The sequence below is a fragment of the Phoca vitulina genome, unplaced genomic scaffold (genome assembly GCF_004348235.1).
Source record: "Phoca vitulina isolate PV1807 unplaced genomic scaffold, GSC_HSeal_1.0 scaffold22, whole genome shotgun sequence".
Classification (NCBI taxonomy): domain Eukaryota; kingdom Metazoa; phylum Chordata; class Mammalia; order Carnivora; family Phocidae; genus Phoca; species Phoca vitulina.
In genome coordinates, this window is record NW_022589725.1 from 11,838,969 (window position 1) to 11,861,454 (window position 22,486).

At 40.3% G+C, this 22,486-nt stretch overlaps 1 protein-coding gene across 2 annotated transcripts in view; it reads right to left on the minus strand.

The window, feature by feature from the left end:
• The window catches only part of CBFA2T2 (CBFA2/RUNX1 partner transcriptional co-repressor 2), a 153,335-nt gene that overhangs the window by 19,162 nt on the left and 111,687 nt on the right, over positions 1–22,486 (minus strand). For both annotated transcript variants that reach the window (XM_032420168.1, XM_032420167.1), the window contains exons 3-7: positions 19,852–20,093; positions 10,049–10,138; positions 5,339–5,520; positions 3,924–4,177; positions 341–426 (exon numbers count right to left, since the gene is read on the minus strand). In XM_032420168.1, coding sequence (XP_032276059.1) covers positions 341–426; positions 3,924–4,177; positions 5,339–5,520; positions 10,049–10,138; positions 19,852–20,093 — 854 coding nt within the window. The remainder of the gene's footprint in view (positions 1–340; positions 427–3,923; positions 4,178–5,338; positions 5,521–10,048; positions 10,139–19,851; positions 20,094–22,486) is intronic.

Below are 22,486 nucleotides of genomic sequence, written 5' to 3' on the forward strand. Positions count from 1 at the left end.
AGCAGGGAGCCTGATGTGGGACTCGATCCCGGGACTCCAGGATCATGTCCTGAGCCGAAGGCAGTCGCTTAACCAACTGAGCCACCCAGGCGCCCCTCATTATTATTTTTTAAGTAAGCTCTACACCCAACATGGGACTTGAAGGGCTTGACTCACAACCCTGAAATCAAGAGTCAGATGCTCTATTGACTGAGCAAGCCAGGCGCACTGATAAGTTAAGTTTTTATTGCAAAGACACCGGGGCTCTGGTGAAGTCCACTTCAGGCATATATACTCCATTATTATTGGTAATATTAAGAATTAAATGTAATAGGAAAATTATACATCGTAAGATTCTTACGTGATCAAGATGTTTCCATTCATCAGCCCATTCCCTTTCTGTCAAACGGTGGTCTACCAACTCATCTTGATAGCCTCCATTTAGACCTATTAGAAATTAGAGATTAAATTTGATGATAGAGGGAAGAATACAATAAACAAAATTCTAGCAAGTAAATACATACACATCCATACCAAATATGAGCACACTACTAGGGCAATGATTCACAATGGAGTGTGGGACCCACAAAATGACATAAAACAACAAAAAATATCACCATTTAGAATATATTAAAAAACTCTGACAAATCACTTATGAAAGACAAACAGCCCAAAAGAAAAACAGGCAGAAGAAATAAAGAGGTATGCCAGACAGAAAAGCACAGATGGCCCATAAACACATGAAGACATTCAAACTTGAAAGTAGTCACAATGCAAATAAAATATTCACTAAGATAGCATTTCATACCCATACACTGGAAAAAATTAAATTGTCAGGTAATACTAAATGTTGGCAAGTATTTGGCATAATGCAAATAAATATTTCACCACCACAACTAGAACGGGTACAGTACAAACACTTGGAAACAACTTAGTATTACCAAAATATATGCATACATGTCTTTAAGTAAGCTCTATGCTCAACATGAGGCTTGAATTCACAACCCTGAGGATTAAGAGTTGCATGCTCTGGGGCGCCTGGGTGGCTTAGTCGTTGGGCATCTGCCTTCGGCTCAGGTCATGATCCCAGAGTCCTGGGATCGAGCCCGCATCGGGCTCCCTGCTCGGCGGGAAGCCTGCTTCTCCCTCTCCCACTCCCCTTGCTTGTGTTCCTTCTCTCGCTGTCTCTCTGTCAAATAAATAAATAAAACCTTAAAAAAAAAAAAAAAAAGAGTTGCATGCTCTTCTCACTGAGCCAGCCAGGGGCCTCCCACAAAATATTTTTTGTATGGCATTAATTTATAATGAGATTTGCAAGAATGCAATGACTGTGTGAATGAAGGGTATACTGAATTAAGAGCTGTCCGCTATTTTGAAAAATCCTGTCACATATGACACCGCTGCTCAAAGTACTGAAATCATTAATATAACACAGCTATTATCAGTCTAAATTTACAAGTGCTGTATTGATAGTGATCCTGTATCTGTGTAAGCATCTGCTTATTTTATTATATCATATTTCTTCCGAAGTCATGCCTGAGCGCTAACATATTCTAATACTTTCTTATATATTATGCTTTAGAATATTGATCCAGAACTACGGATCTAAGACAGGCTATAGTATCCCTAACTTTCATTTAGGAGAGCAAAGGGTAGGGGCTGCAATGTATTTGTTTAAAAAGGGCAGGGAATAAGTGGTTTGGTAAGAATTGAGAACTAGGGCATATGCTTTCAAGAAGACTGGGGAAAATTAAGGAATCTATCACCAGCCCAGAAGACAAATGGTTAAACCTAAAATAAACCATGTAAGAAGAGGACTGAAGATCTTTCAAACAGAATGCTTCAAGATAAAAAAAAGTTTTTCTGGAATTGTTAGGAATAAAAGGAAAACCTGACCACAATGCGTTACAGCTAGATTCCGGCACACTTGTTTCTCAAAAAAGTAATGGATCAAACAAGTTAAAAAGTATGTATGAATACAGAAAAAATCAACAGCAAGCCTTGTTTTTAACATAAAAAGAGGGACATGGGAGAAAAGGGATTGGACTACACAAAACAACGGCCAAGGGAGGTGCCACAGCAAATCAGCAATGTAGGCAAGCTTTGGGCATCAGATAGCTGGGGTCTGAACCTTGTCTCTGCCACTCTAGCTACGTGATTTTGGCCACAGTTCCTTCACCTCTCGTCTGTAAAAAGCAGGTATCAACTGCATGGGACCACTGTGATGACTGAACGAGACAAGGTACATATGATGTGCATGTACCGCAATCTAAGCGGTACCTGCAAATGCTGGTAGCGGAGACTGTTGTCATGGCCCTCACCATTCAGCTACCACTGCGTGAAGCCAAGCCCTACTGCGGTCCATGCCTCTGAAAAGTACCAGTGAGCTGAGCCTAAGTCAGAATGGGGACAAGCAAATGTGCTGCAATTTTTTACTCCCTGGGGTACCCCGCAAATGGAAATGTAGGGAGAACTCTGGAAGTTAGCAGCCCTTTGGTTCTCTGCTCTGACACATGATCAGCAGTTACTCCAAAGAAACCTTCTACAGTAAACTTGTATGAGGATATGACAATAAGCTTTGTTCAAAACTGATCTTGGGTAATGTTTGTTAGGGGCTTTTTTGCTTCTTCCTAAATTTAATGGTTACTAAGGATGCACACACCAGGCATTCTACATGTAACAATGACCCAGCTCAAGTGGTAGTATCATCTCCATTTTAGAAACGAATAACCTGAGGCTCAGAGGGCATAAACAAACAACTTGCATAAGACCACACAGCTAGTTAGTATGCAGAGCCAAGATTTAAATCTAGATATGCCTCACCTCCTGACCTAAACATCCACGCACTTTCACTTTTTTTTTAATTTCTTTTTTTTTTTTTTTTTACACAGAGACAGTGAGAGAGGGAACACAAGCAGGGGGAGTGGGAGAGGGAGAAGCAGGCTTCCCGCAGAGCAGGGAACCCAATGCGGGGCTCAATCCCAGGACCCTGGGATCATGACCTGAGCCGAAGGCAGATGCTTAACGACTGAGCCACCCAGGCACCCCTGTACTTTCACTTTAAAGACACATATTTCATATCTTTTTTAATTTTAAGAACACTTTACTCTGAAATAAATCCAGATTTACAGAAACAATGCAAAAATAGTATAAAGAATTCTCATATATCCTTCATCCAGATCTCCAAAATATTAGTATTTTAGCTCATTTGTTTTAACATTCTCTAGTTTTCTGCACCATGAGAATAAATGATACCTCCTTATTCTTTTTTTTTTTTTTTTTACAATTTTATTCATTATTTGACAGAGAGAGAGAGAGCGAGAGAGAGAGAGAGAGCGCACAAGGGGGGGGAGGGGCAGAGGGAGAAGCAGACTCCCCGTTGAGCAGGGAGCCGGATGTGGGGGCTCGATCGCGGGACTCTGGAATCATGACCTGAACCAAAGGCAGCTGCTTACCCAACTGAGCCACCCAGGCACCTGATACTTCTTCTTTTTTTTTTTTTTTTTAAAGATTTTCTTTATTTATTTGACAGAGAGAGAGACAGCGAGAGAGGGAACACAAGCAGGGGGAGTGGGAGAGGGAGAAGCAGGCTTCCCGCAGAGCAGGGAGCCCGATGCGGGGCTCGATCCCAGGGCCCTGAGATCATGACCTGAGCCGAAGGCAGTCGCTTAACCAACTGAGCCACCCAGGCGCCCCTGATACCTCTTTATTCTTAAATATTTCATTATGTATTTCCTAAAAATTTATTTAAGCCCAGTTCTATCATAAGGATAATAGCAACAAGATCACTACAACTCTAATATTCTTGTTCATGTATAATATTGTTTTATCTCATCAGAGGTAAAAAGCAATGATTATATCATTTTGCTTTATAACTGAGTAGGAAGGAAACCCAAAGATTTAATCTGAATTTAAAGCATTACCATGCTGCTCATGTCACTTACTAAGATTGTGGTGTCTATCACGAACTTCTCGATGTTCTAGCATCTTGTTGGGCTCACGATACAGATGTGAAGTTGCAATATCTTCTAAGGTGTAGTGTTGAAGAGGTGGAGGAGTAGGATGGAACTGGCCCCCAGGATTCATGAGGGGCACAGTGAGGGCAGGACTGTGCCGGGGAGCAGGGCTGATGGTGCACACTCTCTTGGCCGGAGGCTCAGGAGGAACTGTATCTCTTTCAAAACTGTTCTCTTCCCTCCTGTAGAAGAACCAGAAGTACATATCTGAGCCCATCTTTTACAAACAGGAAGATGATAAAGACAGATGTGACAGGGGCACCTGGGTGGCTCAGTTGGTTAAGTGGCTGCCTTCGGCTCGGGTCGTGATCCTGGGGTCCTGGGAGCCCCACATCAGGCTCCCTGCTCGGCGAGCCTGCTTCTCCCTCTCCCTCTGCCTGCTGCTCTGCCTACTTGTGCTCTATCTCTCTGTCAAATAAATAAAATCTTAAAAAAAAAAAAAAAAAGTGTAACATGAGGCATGAACAGAAATTTCTCCAGAGGCCAGGTAGATAAAAAAAATTGTGATTTATTCCAGCATGAAGAGAGGTTAAATCTATCCACAACCAGGCAGAAACATCTCACCTCATGAAGCAAAGGAGAGATTACAGCATTTTCTTATGTGATAGTATACGGAGGATTATGGGCTCAACTATGTTCAGCAATGTTTCGAGGTCAAATTTGCTGCTCTGGAGGTCCGTTTATGGAAAGAAACAATTCTTCACATGGGAGGAAAAAAGGCTCACATAATTAATACACTTGTGAATCGGTACTGTTTCCAGTCATTTTGCTTCAATTTTCACACATTTTCCACTGTGTTAAAATATTGCTTCCTTGAATTACACTTTCAATTCATACTGAAATTTCCAGAAGAAATCTTATTTTATTTTATTTATTTGAAAGAGAGACAGTGAGAGAGAGCAGGAGTTGGGAGGAGAGGGAGAGGTAGAAGCAGGCACCCCGCCGAGCAGGGAGCCTGATGCGGGGCTCGATCCCAGGACCCCGGGATCATGACCTGAGCCTAAAGCAGACGTTCAACAGACTGAGCCACCCAGGCGCCCCCAGACTGCATTTCCTATGGTTCTGGAACAGTGGACCCACAGAATGCCTTAGAGTGGAGTCTCTCAGCAGGGGCATACAGAGTCATCTGAAGAGTTTTTGAAAAATACTTGTGTCTGGGAACTACACGTATAGATTTGAGAAACATTCTGCTGTCAGATGTTGGGAAAAAGCAAAACTATTAGAAATTCTGAGTCCATACCTATATATAATCACAGTAATCAAATTCTCTTTCTTTCACAAGCAAAGGGGAAGCTCAGAATAATTCTAGAAAAGCAAGGACAACAAATCACTTCTCTACTCACCTTTCTGGACTGGGCCTCTTTCCATTTCCATGCACTTCCATGAGCAGCTCGGAAGAATCAGCAGGCGACGCAATACTTGTGCTGAGCAGAAGGTGTTCGTGCTGAGCCAGGTACTGGGATGGGGTCTGCTTGGCGGCTCGAGCGCAGTGTAGCAGTTCTCGCTGCAGCAGGGGCAGATTGGCCTTGAAAAGAAGAGGCAGGGGCTGGAAGGCAGTTTTCCAAGTGTTGGGCCCCACACAACAGGGCTCAGCACCTGAAAAGGCTTTAACAAATAAGATGACACAAGACAAAAAGCCCTTCTTTCCTTGTCAGCCTGATTTTTATATGCCTCTCTATGAGTAAAGTGACATTTTTAATACTGACCTGGAACTACTGGTTAACTTGACTCTTGCCCCCACAAGGTGTAAATCCCCTAAAGGGGAAGACTGTGCTTTATTTACCTTTGTGGCCTAGTACAGAGTCAAAGCTCAATGAAGGTTTGTTTAACAGAGTAAATTAAAATTTTATACACTTTGGGGGCAATGGGCTGACTCAGCTGGTACAGCATGCAACTCTTGATCTGAGGGTCAAGAGTTCAAGACCCATGTTGGACGTGGACCAAACTTAAAATTTTAAAAAAAAATTTTTAACATGTATTTTTGAAAAGGCCAATTAGAAAATTAGTCCTGTCTACACAGGAGTAGGAGAAATTCACTCTTTCCTCTATCATTATCAGTAAGTCTTGGTTTCCCTCTTTCAAATTCCAACCCGTCGCTGATAGTACTGCTCAACGTTCCTTTCATGTTCTCTAGGACAGCTGTCTTGGAATTCTGGAAGCATTAGACTAGGCTCTGAGGATGCACAGGTGACCCATGGGCAAAATCTCTTTCTTATTGTGGCACCCTAGCTGGATATGTTTCCTTATATTGTAAAAGGATAATTAACTATATACTGATTATATTTTCTTCTCAAACTTAGAAAACCTTTAAATGGGGACAATTCATATAAAAAACCCTATACATCTACAAACTTCACTCTAAGTCCTTTGTATGTAAAATGTATGTTTCCTATATTCCTTTTATTAGAAGAAAATAATTATATTATTCTCCCCAAATTTAAGAACAATTCAGACTGAGCCCGTAACAGAACTCTTTATCTCAAGGGAAACAGATGAACAAATAAAAGGAGAATTTTAACACATGCAAGTAGTCATTCCTTTACCAAGGGTTAATTTAGCAGGCACCATAATTAGTGACTGTGTTAAAGCAGAAATAAATTGACAAAATCCAAATGTTACCCAAAGAACTGCCATAACAACGTACCTCATGCTGTTTTCCAAAATAACAGAGTTAAGAATAGGGAATTTGACAATATAAAACACTTTTTAAGTCTGTTCTATAACCTAAAACTTGTAGCAACTATTAAAAAAAAAACAATTAAAAAAAATACCACGTCAGATTTTTACATGTGACATGTGCCCTTTGATGGAATTTTTAAAAATACGTTATTTCCTATTTTTTAAAAAATTTATTTATTTATTTGACAGAGAGAGAGACAGTGAGAGAGGGCACACAAGCAGGGGGAGAGGGAGAGGGAGAAGCAGGCTTCCCGCGCAGCAGGGAGCCCGATGCGGGGCTCGATCCCAGGACCCCGGGATCGTGACCTGAGCCGAAGGCAGACGCTTAACGACTGAGCCACCCAGGCACCCCTTAATTATTTTCTATTAAAAAAATTTCACAAATCTTTCTTGGTTCCAGAGTCTTAGGGGAAATAATTGTCTATTGGCTCTGACATACATCAAAGGGACCAAGATAGAACCAGCCCAGCTGTTTCAGGCCTGAAAAAGGTGCTACAGACTGCTCTGAGAGGCGAGGTTTCAATCCTATCAGAACAGAGCCACACACAGCCTGGGGACCTGACACCTACTTTCCTGTTTGCTATACTCTAATTTAAAACCTTTTTTTTTTTTTTTTTTGAGATTCATTTTTGAGAGAGAGAGAGCGCACACGCATGCGAGCAGGGGGAGAGGCAGAGGAAGAGGCAAAGAAGCAGACTCCCCGCTGAGTAGTGAGACTGACATGGGGCTTAATCCCAGGACCCCAAGATCAAGACCTGAGCTGAAATCAACAGTTGGTCGCTCAACTGACTGAACCACCCAGGTACCCCTACTCTAATTTTAAAAGAATTAAGAACTGATATCAATACTTCTGTAACATGACCCATCTTTTTGATGCTATATATACATACATATATATGTGTGTGTGTATGTGTGGTTTTTCTTAAAATTTTATTTATTTGAGAGGGAGAGAGCATGAATGGGGTGAAGGGTAGGAAGGAGAGGGAGAAACAGACCCCCTGCTGAACAGGGAGCCCGATGCAGGGCTCAACCCCAGGACCCCAAGATCACAACCTGAGCCAAAGGCAGATCTGAACTACCCAGGTGCCCCACTATTATATTTTCTCAAAGATTTTATTTTTAAGTAATCTCTACACCCAAAATGAGGCTCAAATTCACAACTCTACCAGCTGAACCAGCCAGGTGCCCCTATGCTACTATATTTTTTTTAGGAAGTGAAGGTAAAAGCAGGTAAAAGGGGCTATTTATTTGGTCAGATATTTTAGGCTTTGTGAGTCAAGAAGCAAAACTGAAGATATTATGTGGGTAACTCATATACAAGAGAGAAAACAAATTTCTACAAACACTGTTTGACAAAAGTCAAACAACATAACAACAGAATATAATTTTTTGTAATATTAGTCTACTGCTAATAGAAAGAATGGAATTCATTTTGTTCGGGGGTTGGATTGAAGATAAGAAGAGTTGTGTTCCCTATCACAAATTGATTACAAATGTTCATCTATAAAAACTATTCTTAGGGTGCCTGGCTGGCTCAGTCAGTAGAGCATATGATCTTGATCTCAGGATGGTGAGTTTAAGTCCCAAGTTGGGCGTAGAGCTTAAAAACAATTCTCCTCTCCAGAGCTGTTTAAAACCATATGGTGAGCTGGATTTGGGTCATAGGTTTCCAAACTATGCCTGGTCTAGAGCACACTGGTATTTGACTCTTGTCTTTCATTGACTTTTAGCTAATTTATATCTTTGCAAATTAAAAATAATTGATAGCAATGCAAAATAATTGGTATCTATGAACATGCATAAAATTATGTCCAGTAGAGGTTAAAGTGACTTCCCTTGCCCACTCTATAGAAGCCAATTTTACTTCTATTCACACATTCATATTAATAATCCTGACCTGGAGGGCGCCTGGGTGGCTCAGTTGGTGTCATGAGCTCAGGGTCCTGGGATCGAGCCCCGCATCAGGCTCCCTACTCAGTGGGGAGTCTGCTTCTCCCTCTCCCTCTGTACCACCCCCTGCTCGAGGTCTCTGTCACTCTCTCTCTCAAATAACCATTAATAAATAAATAAATAGAGAGAGAGAGAGAGAGATAGATAGAAAGATATTATTTTTTAAGTAATCTCTACACCCAACATGGGGCTTGAACTCACAACCCTGAGATCAAGAGTCACACACTCTACTGACTGAGTCAGCCAGGCACCCCTCAAATATTTCTTTTTCTTTTTTTTTAAATATTTTATTTATTTATTTGACAGAGAGATACACAGCTAGAGAGGGAACACAAGCAGGGGGAGTGGGAGAGGGAGAAGCAGGCTTCCCACGGAGCAGGGAGCCCGATGCAAGGCTTGATCCCAGGACCCTGAGATCATGACCCGAGCCGAAGGCAGACACTTAACGACTGAGACACCCAGGCGCCCCACCCCTCAAATATTTCTGAAGAAAAAATAAATAGAAGACAAAGAGAATAGTAATATAGACGTGATGAAATATTAACATTTGGAGAATGTAACTGAAGATATGGTATGGTATACAGGAATTTTACTGTACCATTTTGCAACTTTTCTATGAGTCTGAAATTTTTTTTTTTTTAAGATTTTATTTATTTGAGAGAGAGAGAATGAGAGAGAGAGAAAGAGAGCATGAGAGAGGGAACGTTCAGAGGGAGAAGCAGACTCCCCGCTGAGCAGGGAGCCGGATACGGGACTTGATGATGGGACTCCAGGATCATGACCTGAACCAAAGGCAGTCGCCCAACCGACTGAGCTACCCAGGCGCCCCTGAAATTATTTTCAAATAAATTTTTTAAAAGGGAATATTAGATATAAATTTAATACTGCCTGATTTCTCAGGTAGTTATAACAATTCTGAACAATGTCTCCCAAAAGTTATGTTCTAGGGAACATGAATTCCAGAGGACATGATCAGAAGCTAGACTAACTGGGGTTGGGGAGACAGCAACACTGTCTTCCCACATGCTCTTCTGTCCTTAGGATAAGTGGGAAAAACACACACACTTCACCCCCTGGCCACACATGAAAGATTTAGTGCCCAGTTACTTCCTCTGCAAAGAGCCCCAGTCTCCACACCATCCCCACACTCACCTCCAGCCCACTCATTTGCTACCTCCACCTGCTCCTGTGTGTTACCAGGAGTATCTGCATATGGACCACAACTCAAGGCTTTTCCAATTCTCACGCCACCAAGTATAAGTAAGGCTTATCTGCAGACCACTCACATTTATCTAGCAGACCCAAATAAAGTAAGATATGAAAATATGGCAAGCCACCCCGAGATCACAGAAGAGGGATCAGCAACAGATCTTGAGGAAATGCTGAAGATAAATTACATTCAGTAATTATCTCATAAAAATTACCTTGAGGAATGGAATCACAAAAGGACGAAGAGGAAAGTTTGTAGCCTCTTGGAGCTTGCAATGGAATTCTTCAATTGTTACTGTTGAGTTCTGAAAAGATAAATAACATCGTCAACTTCTAAAACTGGATACTGTCCCCCTAATAAAAATCTAATTCTGCTAAACCACTTAAAATCAAAGAAAAGGATAATTCCAAGAACACTACTATAAACTCAGATCCCTCTCAAAGATTAACCAAATTCTGTTTCCCTTATGAAAGAAATTTGGCCTCATTAATTTTCTTTTCTCTTGTACTCCAAATCTAAATTCTCCTCTGTACTCAGTGGCAGCCTGGGAGGCAGAATAGGCTATTCCCTTCCTCGCTATTTGGAAGAGAGGCACTCAGGTCCTTTGTATTGAGGAGTTCAGGGAAAGTCACCTCAGGTACAGAAAACTAACCCTACAATGTTCCCTTATGGAACAATCCTGAATGAGTCTAGGATATCAACTTCTTTCTCGTTGGTTCTGCCCTCCTGCTAGCAGCAGTTTCCTAAATCCTCTAAATAGAAGTTAAAAAAAAAAAAAAGAAAGAAACAAGGCAGAACAATAGGTGCCTTCTACCTTCAAATGGTCAGCTTGAATATTACAGAACCTGGAAACAAACAAACTCATATTGGGAAGGTTTTAATTTCCAATAAGGTTATTAGCACCTCCCCTGTATTCTTCCAACAGTGTAGGTTTTTGTTTTTTTTTTTTAAAGTAGGGTCCATGCCCAGCCTGAAGCCCAGTGAGGCACTTGAACTCACAACCCGGAAATCAAGACTTAACCAGACCTCAAGAGTCAGACGCTTAACAAACTAAACAATGCAGGAGCCCCAACAAAAGTCTAGCTTTAAATAGGTTTAGCAGCTCCTCTGCTAAGGGGAATGTACAAATAAAATTATTTTCTTCAAAGTTCACAAAATATTTTTATTTCAATTCCTTAAAACACAGTGTAATAATGAGCTAAAAACAAAACAAAACTGAGCATTAATCTGAATTCTTGCTTCCCTGAAAGAACAACTACCACTCCTACGGATTTATTTTTATAAAATCATCAGGAGTTCAAGGATGTTAACAAGTACTCTACAAATTATTTATCAGTACAATATTGCTTCTTAACAATAAGGAATAGAAAGCATATAGGTCGACTACCAGGAATCTGCATTTAAAACTTATGGTACAGGGGTGCCCGGGTGGTACAGTCTGTTAAGCATCCGACTCTTGGTTTTGGCTCAGGTCGTGATGTCGGGGTCACAGGATCAAGTCCGGTGTTGGACTCAACATCGAGTCTGCCTAAGATTCTCTCTCCCTCTGCCCCTTCTCGTCACTCTCTCTCTCTCTCTCTCTCTCTAAAATGAATAAATCTTAAAAAAATTATGGTAGTCATACATCAGAACATTGAGGGGGGACAGATTTATATGCATTAATAATGAAATGTGTCTGTAACATACTGTTAAATGAAAAACCAGAAAAAGAATAGTATGCTTTTCTATAAGTCATTTGTGGAAATACACACACATTTATATAGTCTTTTTTTTTTTTTTAAGATTTTTTATTGATTTGACAGAGAGAGTACAAGCAGGAGGAGTGGCAGGGAGAGGGAATAAGGAGCTCCCTACTGAGTAAGGAGCCCGATGCAGAACCTCGATTCCAGGACCCTGGGATCATGACCTGAACCGAACGCAGACACTCAACTGACTTAGCCACCAGGGTGCCCCTATATAGGCTTTAAAGTGCCTGGAAAGACAATTACAACAGCAGTTATTTCTGGATATGAAATTATGTTGGATTTTTGAAATATATCATATTAATATTCTGTAAAAATTAAGAATATTTCCTCTTAGGGAAAAAGTATATCAAATTGAACCATGTTAAATGAAAATATTTGAACTGTACCTCATTTCACACCAAGATGATTTATTTATTTTTTAAATAATTTTTTTTTAAGATTTTTATTTATTTATTTATTGAGAGAGAGAGTGATAGAGAGCATGAGAGGGGGGAGAGTCAGAGGGAGAAGCAGACTCCCCGCTGAGCAGGGAGCCCGATGCGGGACTCTATCCCGGGACTCCAGGATCATGACCTGAGCCAAAGGCAGTCGCCTAAACAACTGAGCCACCAAGGCACCCCTATTTTTTAAAAGACTTATTAGAGAGATAGAGAAAGAGTGCATGAGCTGGGGTGGGGGTGGGCAAAGAGGGAGAGGGGAAGCAGACTCCCCACTGAGTGCAGAGCACCATGCGGGCTCAATCTCACAACCTTGAAATCATGACCTGAGCTGAAACCAAGGGTCAGATGCTTAACAGACTGAGCCACCCAGGTGCTCACCCAACACCAAGACTCTTTTAAAATTTAACAGATTCTTTGTTTTAAGTACATGACATTTGTACAATGCAACCAAAGGTACAGCTAATCGGGAATAAAAAGAACATTCTTTCCCTACTGCAATGAATGCAATCAGGCTCAAAAAGTAAACACGAATAGGGTAAATACATGAAAAAAACTGTATGAATGATTTTTAAATTTTCTTGTGGATGGACAAAGAAGGGAAAGAATGAGTTGTGTGACCAGAGAAATAGTGACATAGGCCACAGAAACTGACACAGGACTATATATACTGTAGATGCAAGGCAATCCTCTATCTGAGAGGGATGATAAGCCACTATTCCATTATCTTTCCCTCCCCTTCAGTTAATTAATAAGAGCACGGTTGTTTTTTTATAAGAACTCACAGTGTAGCAGGAAAACAAACAAGCAAGCTATTCATTACAGTATGATCAAGACATACATGAGCAGGAGACGACTGGCACACAGAGAAGACATGCTTGAATCAGACTTAGGGGGACAAGGAAGGCTTTACAAAAGTGTCCACCCTAAGAAGTGAAATTGCAGCCTTGGGAAAGATGCTTCTGACAGAGAAGAATGTAAAACGTCAGGTTCCCCCACCGGTTACATTTTCTATACCTGCAATGTAGTATCATGAGGGAAGAACGTTGGTGAAATGTGTATATGGTTCTGTGTCACTTTAGTGCACGTGTGTATTCCATGTAATCACCACTGCAGTCAAGATACAGAAGTGCAGAGGGTGCCTGGGTGGCTCAATTGGTTAAGCATCTGCCTTTGGCTCAGGGTCCTGGGATTGAGCTGCACATGGGGCTCCCTGCTCAGTGGGGAGCCTGCTTCTACCTCTCCCTCTGCTGCTCCCCCTGCTCCCCTGCTTGTGCTCTCTCGCTCGATCTCTCTCAAATTTTAAAAAGATAGTGTATAAACCTTATCTGCCTTTATGCTCTCTGGTTTAGAATATAATTGTCTTACATATTTCCTTTATATATATAGACAACCATATCAGACAATGTTATAATTTTTGCTTCAACCACCATAGTTTAGAAAACTCAAGAAGGAAAGTCTATTGTATTGACTTTTACTTTTGCTCTTTCCATTTTTCGTTTGTCTACTGTGGTATCTCAAGATTCCTTCTTTTATCATTTTCTTTCTGCTTCAGGAACTTCTTGTAGCCATTGTTTTAGAGGAGGTCTGCTTAGATACAGTTTCTCTTAGTTTTACTTCATCTCAGAGAATATTTTGATCGCTCCATAAGTACATTTCTGATACATGTCAGATTCTGGGTTGATAGTTCTTTTCTTTCAGCATTTGAAAAAGGCCATTGTCACTAGAATTTTTCCTTTATAAGTAAGATGTTTCTCTCTTGCTGCTTTCAAGATTTTTTGGTCTTTTTTGGGGGACCTTGTTTGAGGTCTGTGTTACTTTTTTGAATCTGTAGATTTAGTCACATTTGAGCAAATTCAGTCATTATTTCAGCCCCATACTTTCTTCTGTCCTATTGTGACTCAGATCTTTTGTTTTATTCTTTTAGGTCCCTGAGGTTTAGTTCATTTTTTACAAGTCATTTTCACTCTATTGTACAGAATAGGTCATTTTGTTTCTGTTGTTTTTCCTCTCCATTTCACTGTTGAGTCCATTGCTGTTTTTAATTTATCGTATTTTCGTTCTAAAATTTCCACTTAGTTTTTCTATCTTCTATTTTTATTTTATTTTTTGCAGAGCCTTTGTATTTTTTCATTTCTGTTTATAATTGCTCACTGAAGCATTTTATGATGCTGGACCAACATCTGTGTCAGTTTAGTTGAAGTCTGTTGGTTGGTTGTTTTTTTCATTCCAGTTGAGATGGCCCTGGTTCTTCATATGATAAGTTATTTTCTATTGTATCCTGGGTATTTTGGGTTCTATGTTATAAGACTTTTGATCTTATCTCTGACTTCTGTTTTAGAAGTCTGATACTTGCACCATTGGAAAAAGGAGAATCCTTTTTAGGGTATAATCCCAGGTTCCCCACTCAACCTCTGTTGATTGCGAGAGGGGAAGAGGGACACATTATTGCTGGGAAGGGGTGAGAGTCTGGGTTTCCCACTGGGCCTCTGATGGGAAAGGGAAGGCTACCCATTACTGCAGTTCTTCCTAAGGTTTTGGCTGCTATAGTGTGCTTACTATCTGAAAGTTTCCCACCTTGCTTGGTTGCTTCTTTCCTGGTCCTTGCAGGAAAAAGGGTTTTCGTTATTGTTGTAGTTTGTGCTCCTAAGTGTTTCCAGGTTAATAGCTTCTACAGACCACAGTCCTGGATATATGATGAAAACACAGAACTTAAGGAACTCACCGCTATGTACTTCCTTGGGTCACAAGGTCACTAGCATATCTGCCGTCTTTCAAAGTCTTCTTTATTTTTGTTTTCTATATAAAGTCCAAGATTTCTTGCTCTATTTGTCAGGAGGAATAGGAAGAAGTATACCTTCGTATTCTGCCTCTGCACCAACCTTGATATTTAATGACTATGTCATATCCAACTGAACTGATGTATTGCAATTCACACAGGATTTTACAGAACATTTAGCTGGTTTCAATTTTTTTTTTTTGTCATTATAAATAATGTTCAACCGATGACCTTTGTGTACAATGATTATTTTCTTAGGAAGAATTTCAAGGTGAGAAAATGGTTAGCCAAAAGAACTGCCTAGTTTAAGGTACCTGAAATTTGCCAAACTGCCCTCTAGAATGTGTATTCTAGGTGGAATATAGAACATTCCCCTTTACCTTGCATTAGAAATTGAGCATGCTTGCCTCCTGGTACAGTTAGGAACTATCAGCACTTTAAGCTTAAACACCACAAACATTAAATTCACACAGGTGAACTATACTCCAGGTACCTAACTGTGTAGTGTTTTCGTACTTGGCTAACGAAGTCTCCTCCACATGGAACAAGTGTTCCATTTATATATGCCTGCCTAAATCTTAACCACAGTTTTTATAAACAGGAAGTAAGACTTTTTTTTTTAAAGATATTTCATTTATTCATTTGAGAGCAAGAGAGTGTGTGTGTGAGAGCATGGGGGAAGGTCAGAGGAAGAGGGAGAAGCAGACTCTCCGCTGAGCAGGGTGTGGGACTCAGAGTTCCATCCCAGGACCCTGGGATCATGACCTGAGCTGAAGGCAGACGCTTAAGTGACTGAGCCACTCAGGTGCCCCTGAAATTCGACTTTCTTGAATAGGGAAATAAACAATCTAAAGATGTTCATTCTCCTCCAAGTTAAACAAAGTGTTCAACAAGATGGCAGCAAAGCCGCACAAAATATAGAATTTTTTTTTTAACTTCAAAAGCCACACACATAAGATAACCATTTGATCTATGAATAATGACAGTTTTATTAATCTCTCACCAACCTTTATGTCTTACTTGCTGGGTTAGAATATTCAGGATCACATTGAATAGAAGACAGAAGAGACATTCTTTTTTTTTTTTTTTGGAAGACACATTCTTATCTGATTCCTGCTATCAAAGGGAAGCTTTCAAAATTTCACCAGTATGAGCCTTGCTATAGATTTTTTGTTAGAAAATAACTATCAGGGGCGCTGGGTAGCTCAGATGGTTAAGCGTCTGCCTTCAGCTCAGGTCATGATCCCAGGGTCTTAGGATCGAGCCCCACATCAGGCTCCTGGCTCAGCGGGAAGCCTGCTTCTCCCTCTCCCTCTTCGAAGACCCTGCTCATGCTCTCCATCTCTGTGTCTCAAATGAATAAATAAAATCTTTTTTTTATTTTTTATTTTTTATTTTTTTAAAGATTTTATTTATTTATTTGACAGAGAGACATAGCGAGAGAGGGAACACAAGCAGGGGGAGTGGGAGAGGGAGAAGCAGGCTCCCCGCAGAGCAGGGAGCCCCATGCGGGACTCGATCCCAGGACCCTGGGATCATGACCTGAGCCGAAGGCAGTCGCTTAACCGACTGAGCCACCCAGGCGCCCATGAATAAATCTTTTAAAAAAAAAAAAAAAAGAAAGAAAGAACATAATTATCATCAGATTAAGGAAGTTCCTGCAATAATTGTTTTCTTAAGTGTTTTTTAAAAGAATGAATGGGTGTTAAATTTAAAAAGCATTTCTTTTTCTGCATCTTCTCCAAATAAATTTATACTTTCAATATCAATTGCTCTAGACTGAATGTTTGTGGCCCCTCAAAATCTGTATGTTGAAACCTAATCTCCAATGTGTTTGCATTTAGAGGTGGAGCCTTTGGGAGATGATTAGGTCATGAGGGCAGAGCTCTTAGGAATGGCATTAGTGCCTTTATAAAAGAGACCTTGAGGGGCGCCTGGGTGGCTCAGTCAGATAAGCGGCTGCCTTCGGCTCAGGTCATGATCCCAGGGTCCTGGGATTGAGCCGAGCGTCGGGCTCCCTGCTCAGCAGGAAGCCTGCTTTTCCTTCTCCCACTCTCCCTGCTTGTGCTCTCTTTCTCTCTGTCAAATAAATAAATAAAATCTTAAAAAAGAGAGAGAGAGAGAGAGACCTTAAGAGATCTCTCTTGCCCCTTCGGCCCTGTGAAGACACAGTAGAAGACAGCCATCTAAGAGTCAGGAAGTGGGATCTCACTGAATACAAAATCTACTGGCACCACTTACCAGCCTCCAGAACTGTAAGATAAATGACAGTTGTTTATAAATCACCCCATATTTGGTATTCCAACAGCCCGAACAGACTGGGACACTAATCTTAATAAAAATGCCAGTCAGTATATGAGAGTATAAATTAGTACTCAACACATAAGAAAACCAATGGCCTTACATACTAAATTGGTATATATGCATACCTTATGAAATCAATTCCTTTGTTCAGTGCAATGCTCGCACATGCATACCATGTATAAGAATGCTTACAGCAAGATTACTTGCAACAGCGCCTATACAGAAACCCTAACCCTTCTTCTGTATAGCAGGTTTAAAACAAATATCCTAAGAAAAGGGTGCTTACAAGGTTGGGCCACTGCCTGGCATCTATGAAATTGGCTGATAAACAGTTTCCCATATGGATATAAAACCTTCCCTAACCAAAAAGGTAGAAGCACTCCAGGGATGCAACAACAGATGAATGGACAAGCAAAATATGGTATATGCCTGCAATGGAGTATTTTCAGCCTTAAGAAAGTCGAAAAATCAGACAAATACTACAACATGGATGAACTTTTTTTTTTTTAAAGATTTTTATTTATTTGTCAGAGAGAGAGAGAGGGCGAGCACAAGCAGGGGGAAAACACAGGCAGAGGGAGAAACAGACTCCGCACTGAGCAGGGAACCCAATGTGGAACTTGATTCCATGACCCTGGGATCATGACCTGAGCTAAAGGCAGCCACTTAACTGACGGAGCCACTCAGGCGTCCCAACATGGATGAACCTTGAGGACATTATGTTAGGTGAAATAAGTCAGCTATGTAAAGACAAATACTGTATGATTCTACTTAAAAGAGGTTTCTAGAGTAGTCAAGTAGAATGATGGTTGACGGGAAGGGAGGAGGGAAGAAATGAAGAGTTATTGTTTAATGGCACAAAGTTTCAGTTTTGCATGATGAAGAGTTCTTGAGGTGGATAGTGGTGATGGTTGCACAACAATGAATAACAATGAATAACTTATACCACTGAACTGCACACTTAAACATGGACTTTTACCACCTAAGAATGACATCATTGGAAAAAAATTAACCAGAGCATGGCCATTGAAAGTAGATAATTGGCTACATCTACATATAAATACTTCTATACTAAAAAAAGATTTGTGGGGCACCTGGGTGGCTCAGTCGTTAAGCCTTTGGCTCAGGTCATGATCCCAGGGTCCTGGGATCAAGCCCCACATGGGGCTCCTTGCTCAGCGGGAAGCCTGCTTCTCTCTCTCCCACTCCCCCTGCTTGTGTTCCCTCTCTCGCTGTGTCTCTGTCAAATAAATAAATGAAATCTTTAAAATAAATAAATAAATATCTATTTTATATAAAACATAAATAAATATCTAATTCATGTGGGTTACATCTATCAATAATCCCAAGATTAGAAATTAAAGTTGAGTACTTGAAAACTATTTATTATTAACCCATTTCAAAATAACTTTATTTTCCCCAAAAATGTAGTAAGAATGACACTGTTGTTACAGTTTTGCAAGTCTCTTTGACACCTAGGTTATAAAAAGACAGCTGGGTTCTCCTATCTACTGCGTTTAATACACTGCGACAACCCTTATCATGCAGCTTCTAGAAAATTCCACAATATGCTCAGGATAGAGTAAGAATGAAAAGGCAAGTAACATCTATTATTTTAATTTTTGAGGTAGGCTGCATGCCCAGTGTAGAGCCCCATGCAAGGCTTGAACTCACGACCCTGAGATCAAGAGTCGGATGTATAACCGACTGGGCCACCTAGTCGATCCACATTTTAGTTTTATTATGAAAATAGGGGCACCTGGGTGGCGCAGTTGGTTTAGCATCTGACTCTTGGTTTCAGCTCAGGTCATGATCTCAAGGTTGTGAGATCGAGCCCTGCACTGGATTTTGCACTCAGCACATAGTCTGCTTCAGATTCTTTCTCCCTTTCCCTCTGTCCCTCCCACCCAGGCTCGATCGCTCTCTCTCTAAAATAAATAAATAAATCTTTTAAAAGGGGGGGTGGGGGGCGGAGAAAATAATTTTGACTTCCTGGACTTCCTGGAAGGGTTTGGGGAAATCCCAGGAGTCCCTGATTGCACTTCGAGAACTACAACACTAAGGTTTAGTACTGTGATTCACGTTTATCATAGGAAAAGGCCAACATGCATGACCACGGGGTGCTTTTTCAAGAGATATGTGTATCTTGAAGAATTCAATTTACAAACATAGTGAACTGTCAGTACTTTCCTTATATACATGAGAGTCAAACTCCACCCAGATGTCTATGTCAGAAAATCATTACCACACTCACTACACAAAGAAAAATTAGGTGTACATTGAAAATTCTATAGAAACTCCATTTGCATGAGGAGCTGAAAAATGTAATCCCTTTGATACTATTTAGACTATGAGATTTATAATTTTACAAATTATTATTTTGAAAATTAAACTCCCTACTTTTCTTTTCTCTCATGGTTTGGAAACAATGCGCCGGACACTGAATATATTATATTACAAAACCTTGCATTAACTTGGTTGAACCTCAGTGGCCTGCTGAAACTCAGTCTTTAGACAAATTCAAAGCTGCTTATTGGAATTAAATCAATACCCTAAGAAACAATAAGGTAAACATTCTAGATTTGTTTCTTTAATAAACATTGCTATCCATAATTGAAACCCACAATCCTATACTTTTATACAACTTATGTAACTATATTAGTCTGTAGATTTTGCCACGTTGCTACAGGTTTGCTGGCTTTGGTTCTGAGCCACACACTTAAGTAGCTGTGGACAGTGACGTTGTACTTACCACCAGTGCTAGAACAAGAGTCCGCACCTTCTCCCCAATCTCAGGTGAGATGTCATTGCCAAACTGTTGCAGAGTGGTAAGGAAGCGTTTCAATTTGCTGAGCTGCCGAGCACCACAAGTGGCTGGTAACTGTTGATTTGTTAGTGCAGATGATGTGGAAGAGGCAGGACCATTGCTGAATCTCTGTGGTGGTGATGGGGCACCATTCAGGGTAGGAGGAGAATGGTTGATACCGTTGCTTACTATAAAAGAAAGCCAAAAGGAAAGACTGTTTAAGTGCAAAACACGTGGGTCTTTCTTAATTTCTTCGTGTTTGCATTAACCGTCGTTTATTCAGTTGAATTTTGTAAAGCACATATTAAGAGTATCCAAGAAACTTTTTCTACTGTCAATGAGACTACTGCACAATGAACAGACTACCAGGTAAAAAATGATAACAGAATAACAAAGACGTGTTAAAACAGAAGAGTATGGACTGTTTTAAGAATACAGAGAACAGACATCTAACTACAGTTGCTGTGGGCAGGGGTAGGTAGTATTAAGATTTCTTGCAACAGGTACTGCATGACATGAATCTGGTAGAACACGTATTTCCGGGGCGCCTGGGTGGCTGAGTTGTTAAGCGTCTGCCTTCGGCTCAGGTCATGATCCTAGGGTCCTGGGATCGAGCCCCGCACCAGGCTCCCTGCTTGGCAGGGAGCCTGCTTCTCCCGCTCCCACTCCCCCTGCTTGTGTTCCTGCTCTCACTATATCTCTCTCTCTGTCAAATAAATAAATAAAATCTTTAAAAATAAATAAACAAATAAAAGAACACATATTTCCATTGACTGGACACTTGCACACATCTTTTATGTTCCTTCCTAATCTTAGGGCTCCAAAGAAGTTAAGGAGTGAGTTAAAATGTAGCATGCGAAAGACAACCAGAAACCAGAGTTCTCTTTAAGTGAAAAATGGTTTTTCTTTCTTTTTTATTTTTTTTTGAAAAATATTTTTTCTAAGCTATAGATTTAATGACCTATTCCTGCAATAAGGTATATACCTCATGGACCATTCAGAATATTCACACCCATCAGTCAGTTTCTCCGTGCCCCGACAGTGCTATATTAATGCTGCCAAATTCTTGGTCATTCAGTAAAGCATTTTCTAGATACCACACAGGACATACCAATTTTCTACTTCTGCGCAAATTATACTACATGTGATTAATTGCAGTTTTCCTATTTTCCCATTGTTCTTAGTCATTTGTTGCTAAGTTTTAATTTGGAACACCAACCTAAAGCTAAGTTCTCAGAGGTATTAAGTAAAAATCTCCTTCACTGAACAGCGAAATAAAATTACCTGGTGCCTAAGTGTCAGTAGATTTTCACTTAATCATACACAGACTTGAAAGTATAGGAAGGTAAAATTAAAAAATATGTCTAAAAACAGAAACAATTTAAGTCAAGACTTAAGCCAAATTATTTAATCTTTACTTAACTTAGAAAACTGACATTTACTTATATTGGGCTCAATGCCAAGTCATTAATCATGAAAAATCTTTCACTTCCCTTCTTCTTCCTCAAGCCCCATACAGTTGGTCAGTCCTACTGTTCCTACTTTTTGACTGGCCCTGATTCAAATTTGATCTGGCAAACTTTTCCTCCACTTATATACACTCAGATATCACCTGTATTAAGAAATATTCTTGGGCACCTGGGTGGCTCAGTCGGTTAAGCGAGTGCCTTCGGCTCAGGTCATGATCCCAGGGTCTTGGGATCGAGCCCTCCATCAGGCTTCTTACTCAGTAGGGAGCCTGCTTCTCCCTCTCCCCCTGCCCCCCTGCTCGTGCTCTCTCTCACTCTCCCTCTCACATAAATAAATAGAATCGAAGGGAAAAAAAAGAAAACATTCTTTTAATAGATTCTGTTGCCGCACATTAAGGTAAACCCTGGTAGATTTAGTAACTCTTCTCTGTGCTGCCTATAAATGCTTCCATTATGTTACTTACTTCTTTCTATATTTGCACTGTCTTAATAGACTGTGCACTTCTTGATGAACACTATGTTATACATCGGCATATACTATAATTAGCAGAGTTTTGTAAACTGCGTATACCATATATGTGTGTGTGTGTGTGTATACAGATATAGGTTTTGTTCATTACCTAGCAAGTGTAAGTGTTGAGGAAAAAGCTGCTGAATGATTCACTACATGAAAGACTAACAGGCTGAGAACGCGAGGGTTAATTTTCTTTTGTATCTTCCATTAAAAAAGATCACTAGAACTATTGGAAAGGAAAGCTTAATACTCAACAACCTCAGCAATCCAGAAAATTAGTTGCAATGATCTGCTATTTCTTTGTGTTCACAGAAAGGTCAATTATCATTGAAGAACTGCCCCCTTGGAAGAAACCCATAAAAATAATGTATTACTGTGCTTTTTAGCCACTCCGACAATAAGCAGGCTTTTTCAGTCTCTTTCGTTCAAGTGTATCAGCACATTTTCCAAAATAAAACATATCTACCACCAAGTAGTCAACTATGGAGGTAAAAAGGGCTGAGTTTACATATACATATTCCTACTTCCTGTATCTTGAAATGTGAATGATAGCCTAGTTGTTTAAATCTGTTCATTTCAAGATAGTACCTATATGTAA